This window comes from Culex pipiens, chromosome 1 (assembly GCF_016801865.2).
Source record: "Culex pipiens pallens isolate TS chromosome 1, TS_CPP_V2, whole genome shotgun sequence".
Classification (NCBI taxonomy): domain Eukaryota; kingdom Metazoa; phylum Arthropoda; class Insecta; order Diptera; family Culicidae; genus Culex; species Culex pipiens.
This window is the reverse complement of record NC_068937.1, coordinates 66757356-66768967: the sequence shown is the minus strand read 5'-3', so window position 1 is coordinate 66768967 and position 11612 is coordinate 66757356. Positions and strand designations below refer to the sequence as shown.

At 39.1% G+C, this 11612-nt stretch overlaps 1 protein-coding gene across 1 annotated transcript; it reads left to right on the top strand.

Moving 5' to 3' along the window:
• Window positions 1–2485: 2485 nt before the first annotated feature.
• On the top strand, window positions 2486–10684 carry LOC120431957 (uncharacterized). The gene is made up of 6 exons (XM_039597091.2): window positions 2486–2613; window positions 2803–2890; window positions 7639–8009; window positions 8364–8443; window positions 8604–8914; window positions 8950–10684. The coding sequence occupies exons 1-6, from the start codon at window positions 2486–2488 to the stop codon at window positions 9301–9303; spliced, it is 1332 nt and encodes a 443-aa protein (XP_039453025.1). The 3' UTR covers window positions 9304–10684.
• Window positions 10685–11612: the final 928 nt, after the last annotated feature.

The window sequence follows — 11612 nt, the reverse complement described above, 5'->3', positions numbered from 1 at the left end:
AACTTTAGAAGGAAAATTAAACTTTTTTCAACAGTTGTCACACGTCTAGAAAGTGTCCCTTTCTTATATATAAACCTTGAGTCAACAGTTGAGAGATCAGAAAAAAAATATCCGCAGCTTTTTTGGGTTAGATCCAAAGCTGAAGACGGTGAATTAATATGTTCCTACGTAAATGACAAAGTGGAATGCTTTACATTTCAAATACAAATCTCACTTTTGTGCATATTTGAATGGAAGTAGCACTACTTGCTGATAAAATCGTAGAAAAACTAGTTTCTAAATCTATTTTTGATATTTTTTTTCCTAACTTATATTCACCCTGTAATATAAATGAGTATATGTTAGTAGGATGTTACAAAATGGGTGAATTTTGCGGGCATCTCAGGGCATGATCTCCTGGATGTACTGCCCGAATCCCAAATATGAGCTTGATTGATTATGACAGGATCTGGCGCTTGAAATTTAAATGGGATTTAAACCCGTATAATCGGTGCGTTCTGGTTCTGAGTTTTGAGTCCTTTAATGATTTTTGGATTTTTCATCAACCTCAAGAGCTCATAGTTCGTGTTCCAGGGAACAACTTTGCCGAAGAGTGCGAAAAGATTCGTCAAATATTAATAATGTTACAGAATTTATAACACCACCGCTGAAAACTTCAACTCTTTAAGCTCTTCTGGCAGCACTTGCTGCTACTGCAGAAAAGATTCAGGATCGATCTCGAACCAGATCGCTTCGAGGCTCGAACCAAAATTCTCAGTGGGCAAGCAAGCTGCCAGAAGAGCTAGAATAAAAAGTTGAAATTTTTAGCGATGGTGTTATAAATTATGTAACATTCAAAAAAGTGCATTGTTTTTTAAATGTCAAGCTATAAAATGTACTAAAAACTGCTGTCCTCATTCAAAGTGTATAGTCCCGATTGATCCCAGTATATGGAATTGAAATAATTTTGAAAATTTAATATCATTATGCCAAATGACCATTATGCCAAATGGCCATTATGCCAAATGACCGTTATGCCAAACGTCCATTATGCCAAACGGCATTATGCCAAACGGCGTTATGCCAAACGGCATTATGCCAAATGGCTTTATGCCAAATGGGATACACCCGGACAAACTAATGATGCAAAATGGCTTCTTTGGGCATACCGAAGGCACCAAAAAAGTTTCAGACGTATTAAAAAATACAAAAATTAAAATTGAAGAAAAAATACCGATTTCGTAGAGAATTGCTCCATGAAGTACAGCCTAAAAAGGCTGATGACGGCGAGTTCGGGTTTCAAAAGGTCAATCCAAATTTTATATTTTTATGAGCCCATCAAATCAGCAACCGGATCAACTCGTGACGGTACTAACGGACCAGATTGACGGTCACTCGGTAATTTTGTTGAGGCCGGATATCAACCCAGCCCAAGATTGTGACCAAAACTCTTGATATTCTGTGTCTCCTCCTAAAGCTGGGAACAAACTCAAAATCATCACATGACTTAACCTTAACAATTCAGATGCTAGTTTGAACTCCTAATGTACCGGAACATAAGATTTTAATCACGAATTAAACATAATTGTCCCAATGCTTGACAGATATTTCGCGACAGAAAATCGTCGCGAGAGTTAAACTCGCTCAATTCGGTTTAGTGCCGCGGCGACAATAAATATTTTTGGAATATAAAACAACAAGTTCTGACCACTAACAGGACCAGGAACCTTGAACTGAATCAGACTCCCATCCCAGAAGGTTTTTTTTTTAAATTGCGGTACCCGTGGTGTAGGGGTATGCATGGATGCCTCTCACAAAGTCTGCCTGGGTTCGATCCCAGAAGGTACCACGACTCGCCTTCCGTCGAACGGGGAAGTAAATGTAAATGTTTCTAGGATATTTCTCGCTTACTTTTTCAAAAGGTCCTATGTACGTTTGAAACCCATAGCGCATTGGTTGTTTTGAAAAAGTAAACATGGCTTTCATGTGCAGGAACTGACTCAGATTCGTATCTCAGAAGGATTTAAAATTTTTTTTATAAATTATTTCATATATTTAATTTTAATCTATTTTTTTTATTTCACGTTGCCTTCCGCCAAATTGTGAATTTATATTCCAGGGATATATAACTACATATCTTATCGCTTTCATGTGCAGGAACTGAATCTGGCTTGTATCCATAAAAGGATTTCAGAACAAGGGGTAGGACAGTGAGTAACTGAGTGACTCAATTTTTCAATGTTACTCAATCTTACTCAAAGTTACTCAATTTTACTCCTGAGTAATTTGAAGACAGGTTACGGAATTTTCGAATGCTCATTTTGACAGTTGAAATCGTTGAAATGTTTACAGACAGTAAGGCTCAGAAAAGATAAGGAAATTGGTTGATTTTGGTTGCAGTTTTTTTGTGCTAAATATAATAATTGCACTAGGCTGGGATTGCGACATGCGTCCAAAGACGACAAAATTGCTGATCTATAAAAAAAAAACTGCCAGATTCCATGATATGGTAGATCTGTTAGATGCACAGAAGGAGAACCTGGAACTTGCGATGTGCGGGTGGCGGCTTATCAGAAGACATGCACCGTTCCCGTCCCCCTTCAACAACGGAATCTTCCTGCTAAAGAACACCTCGTACGGTTCTTGTGTGGATGAGATGGCCTTTAATCTGCTCCAGCTCAATATCCCAAAAAATATTCTCCCCAAATTCCGGGAGGTTTTCAGGCCGCTTGTGTTTATTTTCTACAGCAAACGAAAAAAATCAAGCCAGATTTCAGTGACTGGAACCTGCGTGGATGAAATGAACTGGCTTTTTTTTTCTAGATTCGCGAGGTATTCTGAATTAGAACAGCTGGTGGGACAAGACTCCAGCGAGATTGGAGGAGGGGCGCAACGTGGTACGGAGAATAGAGTAATGCAATAAATGATAAACAAAACTAGACCAATTATATTTTGTCTAAATTTTCTCAGACCAATACAACAAAAGACATGCCCTATAACATACAGCTCTTGCTCGAAATTTGTTTGTTTGCCCTTTGGCGTGAAGGTCACCTTTGATGTGACCGACTTGGTGTAGATAATCTTCTTCGAATCAGACTTTTCTTCGCTAGATGCATTTTCAAGGATTGGAACCCCAGTTCCGGATGGACTTGCTGATGATCGACGAAATCGCACCTTCGTCCTCGGCGTCCTAGATGTAAATTTCCGCCGCAAATCTTTGTCCCCTAAAGAGAAACTTCCCTGTCCCCCAACATCTTTCAGGGCCGCAATAATGGGGCTATGTTGAGTGTTTCCGTCTTGCTAATAATCTCAAACTGCATGTTGAGTTCAATTTTTGGATCCATTTGATCTTTTGTTCGAAGAGCACTTCTTTCTTCGGAACCTTTTTGTTGTTGTGGTGATCTGACTGGGCGGGAAGCTCTTAAAGTCGCGGTCATTCAAAACTCACAAACTCAAGCCGACTTTAGCATCAGCATCACGTACTGGCCACCACTTGGGCCCGACTTCAACTTCCTGAACCCGTGTATCCGCCGCCAGCCTATTTTCAATCCTGGTCGTTTTCGTCGGAACATGGCTCGGTGCAACACTCCAAGGTGCTTGCTCACGGGCGGTCAAATATTTGGTCCTACGCACTGACCCCCAAGGGGAAAAAGGATGAAGATTTTTCATGGACCAATTTTACACAAAATTGAAAACTTTAGGCCGCCGAAACACGTTTTCTGCTCTTTATGTTTTTGTCAATCATGCTCGGTGACAAATGTCGATCCAAACGTCAGTGTCAAAGCGGGTTACGTCGTTCGTGAAAAACTGAACAATTTTGAGTAACGAGAGTGGCTCAATCTGACTCAAAAATTTTCAAAATGTCTCAAAATTACTCACTGTCCTACCCCTTGTTTCAGAATGATTATATAATTTATTATAAATAATTAATAATAATTTAGATAATTTTATATACATTTTTATAATCAATGAATTTTTTATTTCTTCCTTATGTCAAGTTGTAAAGGCATATTTCAGGGCTATAGAACTAAAAGTTCTGATAAGTAGAAACTGAATTAGTCTGCCATCACAGAAGGTTTTTTTAAATTATTTCATTATTTATTTCAAAAGAACTAAATTTCCTTGATTCCGCCCCTTTAAAAAGTTTTTATTTTATTTTATTATTTTTTTAAGAAAAAACTGAGTGTCTAGAAATTTTGATACATAATAAGATATTTGACATGGCCTAATGCCGATTTATAAATTTAGTCTTCTTGTATATAGAATAACAAATTTATATTACTAACTTGAACTGGATTGAATCAGACTCCCATCCCAGGGGGATTTTTTTTATTAATAATTTATTTTGAATATTTGATATTTTATTTTTCTGGAAAGTTTTTAACTGGATCTTTTTATTTTATTTTATTTTTTTGTTGGTTAACCCGTATAGGCCTGGGTGAAACTGAAATCATTAAAAAGGCCATAACTCATCCAATTTGCATCCTTCTTGTTTAATTGGACTCGTTTGAATGTCTATTTTTCGAAAATGAGCCGGAAAACCCTGAAATTTTCTGGTGGGTCAACTGAGCGATATTGGGGTCTCGCATAAATTTTAAACAGCAATCTTTGAAAAAATACATTTTTTCAAGTTATGATCGTTGTTCTACCAGACAGTGTTGGCCATGAATTTTCAAATGGTAGGTCATCCATGAACCCCACTTTACGATCTGGCTACTTTGGGACCGGTTCCTGGTTCTCCGGTGAAACCCGGGATATGGCAAATAACGGGATTATTTCAGAAAAATTGTGGACCCAGCAATTTGGGTGTCAAAGTTCATAATTTTCAAAATCTAGCTCATCCAGGAACCCCAAAATCATTTTTGACCGATCTGGCCACTTTGGGACCGGTTCTTGAAACTTTTATGCAATTCGAAATATAACTAATGACGCGTTTATTTTAAATTAATTTTCGACGAGGCAATATATGTGCCTAAGTTCATTATTTTTAAAATCAAGCTCATTGATGATCCCCACAAGCATTTTTTCCTTTTTTTCAAAGCAATTTTTGATCAGGAAATTTGGGTGTAAAAATTCATCATATATAATTGGTAATTCATCATATATCATTGGCTAGTTACTTTTTTTCTGAAGGAGCCCCGGAACCGATTTAATAGTTGCCAGATCTGTTCAAAACAAGTTATTGTGATCATGAATGAGCCTGTTTTTGAAAATGATGAACTTTGACAATCATCTTGCCTATGCCTAGTCAAAAATCGTTCTGAAATAATCCCATATTTTCAATATTCAGTTTCACCGTAGTTTCCAGAATCGGCCCAGTGACCAGATCGGTAAAAAATATTTGTGGGGATCATGAATAAGCTTGATCTTTGAAATGATGATCATTGACATCCATATTGCCTGGTCGCAAATTGTTCCGTAATTTTTCATATTTCGCATTGCACCGGAGTTACTAAAAACAATCACCAACTGACCAGATCGATCCAAAAGTAATTTTAGAGTTTTTGGATGCCCGACATTTTGAAAATGATGAACTTTGACCTCCAAATGGCTGGGTCTATAATAATCACATGATTTGCCATATTCCGGGTTTTACCGGAGTACCAGGAACCGGTTCCAAAGTGGTCAGATTGTGCCAAAAGAGGTTTTGGAGTTCATGGTTGTGCTATCTTTTAAAAATGATGAACTTTGACCCCCAAATGGCTGGGTCCATAATAATCACATAATTTGCCCTATTCCGGGTTTCACCGGAGTACCGGGAACCGGTTCCAAAGTGGTCAGATCGGTCCAAAAAAGGTTTTGGGGTTCATGGATGACCAACCTTTTGAAAATGATTACAAGCTTCTTATCCCATGCTTTTTCATTCAAAGCGCTTAGAAAAATCATAACCATTTGTTTGGCTGGCCGCACCACATGCGCAAAACATTTAAAAAAATATACTATACAATATACTACATCATAATCCATCAAAAGAAACAAAAACGAAAAAAAAAATATTAATTTATCACCAAACTTCTCCCACCGCGCAACTTCAGTAAAGTCACGCATGGCTTGAACAACAACACTCCTGCTGACCAGCGAGGTGCGCTGCCGGCGGGCGGCTGTGAACGCGCGTTGGAGGCAGGCCATGAGATGCGCGCACACACAAACAAACAAACACCAAAAATGATGCAAATTTTCAAAAGTTTGCATTTGTCTAGGAGATTTTCTCAAAAACTATTCATCCTAGAGATTTGGTCCCAAAGAACAAAATGTAGAGGATGAGTTGCTCGAATTTCGTATGTCGTAAAAAAGGTACCTTTTCTAACAACTATTAGGAGATATTTTGAGTCAAAGTTGTCAAAGAGAGTTTCCCGGCATTACAAAAAAAATTCAAAAACTTGTTTAGTGCAAAATGTTCAGCAAAGAGTACTTGAATTTTGCATGTTATAAGATTTGAGAAAAAACCTTACCATGTTCGAAAATCCCCCACATTTGCTTGCACCTTAAGTAGAAGAATCAGTGAAGAAGTGAGAATCAGTAAAGCAAAATAAAAATAGGAGATAGGTGGTAGCTGAGAATGAAGAGAAGAGAAACCCCGTTGTGCGATGTTTCAGGTACATCCACAGCAGTTGACTCAACATACTGCGAATCAAAACAATACCGTCTACAATCACAAATTACTTCACTTTCCCACATTGTCGCGCCCCTTTCTTTCAGCCGTCTCGACTCTGACCCGCGTTGGTCAAAGGTTTACGATTCGTTTCCACAGGCCACCAGCTAGGTCATCATGAAAACCAAGCCAACGTGGAGGTAAGAAAATAGGACACTTGCAAGGAACCAGAGCTATACTGTTCTGATCAAGATAATTCGGATGATCTTAGACAGTTAGTTGCGCTCCTTCCAGGATGTTCCTTACCTGGACGTCAACCGAAGAGCACGCAACAAGATCAGTGCTATTGCATGCTCTTCTGTTTGAGTATTAAGACACGGAATCCTGATTACAAGGACTATTGTATCGTGTTACCCATTTTTACTGTTATTAAGCAATTCCAGATCTATAACACAGTACCTATTGAGAGGGAAAGTGCTGTTCCATCCAGATGCTGTAAACTCCTTTCCTTGTGCCTTGTGCGCTATGTATCGCTAGAACCACGGTGACATTTTTTTCGTGTCATTTTTCAAGCTCTTCCCAGCAGCTATTATTTGCCGCGCGGGGTCTTGTAAAGACAATGGAACACCCGACGGGGGTGTTTCTTCAAATTGCCGCCAGGTTCGCTTTTGTTGTACTCTATATCCCTCTTCTGGTACAATTGATGAACTAAATTTTTACCAATAGATAGCACCACTGTGAAGTAAACAGTTACCGTACGGAGTAGTAATATTGGTTTTAAATAATTTTAATAAAAATCTATTTTTTTTTCTCGCAGTTTTCTAACTAAACTATGTAAAAGTTAGCAGAACTGTACTTTCTGCAGTGCAATATTTTTTTCTTGTCGTATTATTGTGATATTTGCCCAAAATCAGAAAAAAATAAATTTTTACTTTGATACCGTATGGTGGTACTGTACGGTAGGATTTGTTTATGTTTACTGCAGCTGTTGTTGTTTTTTTTTCTCGATTTTCTTCGTTCCTTTTCGCGGTAAGATTGCCGAATCTTTAAGAGTTTGATGTTTCCAGTGGCCGCAGCGAACAGAATCTATCCAGGACAAGCAGGGTCGGATGATTCTGCACTACGGCGACATGACCGACAGCAGCTGCCTAGTTAAGATCATTTCGGCCGTCCACCCGGAGGAGATCTACAACCTGGCCCGTCAAGGTTTGTTCGACCTGAGCGGATACACGGCCGAAGTGGACGCCGTGGGGACGCTCCGGCTGCTGGATGTCATCCGGACGTGCGGATTGGAAAAGTCGGTAAAGTTTTACCAGACAAGTTCGTTGGATTTGCACGGGAAGGTCCTCGAGACGCCGCAGAACGAAAAAAAACTCCGTTTAACCACGAATCGCCGAGCCGCGGGGAAAACTTCGTATCCCGCAAGATCACACGAACGGTGGCCAAGATCTTCCTCGGTCAGCTGACCTGACTGGAGCTGGGCAACCTCGACTTCAAACGTGACTGGGGCCACGCCCGGGCGATCATCCGTTGGCCGTTGGCTGGAGACGGACGATGACGTCGTGACTAAATTAAACTCGTTGACATGGTTCCACCGGGCACGGTAAAATGCATGGTAAATCCATGCCACTGGAAGAGGGTGACCAGTTAAGAACCTGATCAAGGTCGATGAAATTAACTCCTACGCTTCGATCCAGAGCTGCCGATCTCGCATCGCCAACGAGGACTCACCCCAGATGTATCAGGCATGGGTCCCGATAACACGGTACTCGATTTGAGTCTGTTGTTATAGCCTAAACGTTTTCGGAATGGCCGTATTGAAGCTACCGGATAATCAGAACGCCGTCTGGGCCGTCGAGAAACGCGCGGACGGTAAGTTTCTCACGTACTGGCATCCCACCTTCCGGACTAACGACACTCGCCTAGTCCTCATGCCTAGTCAACTTAACGAGCCTCACAAAATCCTTTCATTGCAGTTCGACGCGTTCTTCGTTTTGACCTTCATGGACGGTGCTGAGCACCGGAGACACAGACAGTGGCGCCGTCCGAGTGACCTCGACGCAGGCGTGCACCTATTATAGCCCTCGCCGAGTTGCACAAACTCCAGCAACTCCTGCTAACCCACGTCGAGCTACCAAGTCGGAAGAGTCCACCTGGCCGGGAATGGACTTCGAGCCTCAGATTCGAACAAAAATAATCGATCTGGCTGGATCAGGTGCTGATGTGGACGGCGACGTGGCCGAAGGTAGCTCGCTGGTGGGGGACCGCAACTTCTACCAGATTGTGGAAATTTGCAAGGAGAACGAAAAGGAGATCAATATCTTTATTGAGAAGAAAAACAAAGTCGAGGATCTGCTGAAGAACATCTTTCGGAATAGAATGCGATGCGCTGGATGATGATGAAGGATGTGATTAAGGCCCTGCCGGAGAATGTCGAGCACCGGGTGAATGCGTTCAAGCAGCTGCAGAAGAAGTACCTCAAGTTAGAGGCCAAATTCTTCGAGGAGGTTTACGCGTTGGAGTGCAAATACCAGGAGCTGTACCAGCCCCTGGGGCGCAAGAAAGCGGTCATCACCGGGGAGTCGGAGTTAGGTGAGGCCGACCGGAAGCAAGAGTCCGAGGACGAGGTTGACGCCGAAGTGACGGAACGCTTCAAGCGATTGGCCGTCAACTGTAAAACCGGCACTCGAAGATCATCAAGGACGCGCATGGCATTCCAGCGTTCTGGTTGACGGTGTTCAAGAATACTCAGACCAGACCAATGTGAACTAGCAAGAAAGCAAGATAGCAAATTAGTAAAATAGCAAAATAGGAAAACGGCAAAAACAAAGCAGCAAATTTTGAAAAATTGCAAACCAGTATGTAGTAAAATTGGCAAACTCATCAACAAAATGGAAAAATCGTGCTTGCCATTTCATTAGGGCACATAACTTTTGTAAACAAGAGTGTGTCCCTTTCACACCTTATGCAAACTGTCATTTGAGTGAAAGGGATACACTATTGTTTACAAAAGTTATGTGCCCTTTTGAAATGTTAGGCTCCAAATAGCAAAATAGCTAAATTAAAAAAAAACACACAGCAGACCAGTAAAATAGCAAAATGGGAAAAAAGTTAAATAGTTCAATAAAAAAAACCCTCTTCAAACGAATCATGTCTCTGCGATACGGCTTTACGCAGTAGGCCTGGCCGCTTTAACGCTTTTGGTGTTTCAATGCATTCTAATGCAATGGCGCACTACAAATGTGAATAAATGACGAGAAGAGTGCTAGGCGTTATCTAACCAAAGGCACTCTCCAGGATCCCTTCGAAAGATTGGCTGCGCTAGGGTCTAAATAGCTAAATACATAAATTTAAAAACAGCAGAATAGCCAAAGAGTAAAAAGCTAACCAGTAAAAAAACAAAATAGCAAAATAGCAAAATGGGAAAAAGGCAAAATAAAAAAAAACAAAATAGATAAATTTAAAATCAACAAGCAAAATAACTAACTAGCCAATCAAACAGTAGCAAAATTGGCAAAATATCAAAAAAGTTAAATGGTAAAATAGAACAATAAAAAAAATAACAGGATAGCAAAACAGCCAAAAAGCACAACAACAACAAAAAAAGCAAAAACAGCAAAAAACAAAACACCTCAATTAAAAAATAGCACAATAGCTATAACAAACCATCAAAACGGCAAAATACCAAAATGGTAAAAGCAAACCAGTAGAATAGAAAACAAATAAAAAGCAGGTTATGGTAAAATAGCAAAACAGCTAAATAGCACTATAGCAATCCAATAAAATAGCAAAATGGAAAAAGCAAACCTGCTGAAAAGCAAACTAGCAAATCAGTAATATATCAAAATAGAAAAATTCAAAAAAAGCAAGTTTGCAAAATAGCAAAGCAGTAAAAAAGCAAAATTGAAAAAGGCTAAAAAGAAAAAAACAAAACAGCAAAAAAACTATCTAGGAAAATAGCAAAACACCAAACTGAAAAAATAGCAAAATACATAGCTTATAAAAACAGCAAAATAGCCAAAGAGCAAAAAAGCTAACCAGTAAAATATCAAAATGGAAAAAAGCAGAATAGCAAAATAGCAAACCAGTAAAAAAAATGGCAAAATATCAAAATGGGAAAAAAAGAAAACCAGCTAAACACAAACTAGCAAACCCAAAGCAAACTAGTTAAAAAGCAAAATAGAAAAATAAAAAAAGCATAATAGCAAATAATTAAAATAGCAAGATGGCAAGATAGGAAAAAGGGGCAGAAATTAAAAAGAAGCAAAATAGCTAAATTTAAAATAAACAAGCAAAAGGCAAACTAGCAAATCAAACAGTAGCAAAATATCAAAAAGGTTAAGTGGCAATATAGAACATTTAAAAAATAACAGGATAGCAAAAGAGCCAAAAAGCAAAACAACAACAAAAAAATGCCAAAACAGCATAAAGCAAAACAGCTAAATTAAACAAATAGCAAAATAGCAAACCATTAAAATGATAAAATACCAAAATGCAAAAATCAAACCAGTAGAATAGAAAACAAATAAATAGCAGGTTAGCACAAAAGTTAAATGGCGAAATAGAACAATTAAAAATCAAACAATACAATGTAAATGAACCAAAGCCGAAGTGTAAACAAACAGTCAGTCCAGCTTACGTCAGTGGATGTTTACATTAGGGACGAGCAGGACAGACTATTTGTTTACACTTCGGCTTTGGCCCATTTACATTGTTTTGCTTGAAATGACAGGATAGCAAAAAAGACTAAAAGTAAAACAACAAAATGGTAAAATATCAAAATAGCTAAATTAATAAAACAGCAAAATAGCCAAATAGCACTATAGTAAATCAATGAAATAGCAAAATGGAAAAATGGCAAAATCGAAAAAAGCAAACTACAGGGTTGTTACGGGAAAGTCGAAAAAAATCCGCGCCGACCGAAACCCCAATCCGCGCGAAAGCCGCTTTATAAAAAAATCGCGACCAACATTCAAGAAATGTTATTTTCAAAGAAAAAAAAACTGATACAGAAAGTATTTGATAAAAAATGAAACTTATT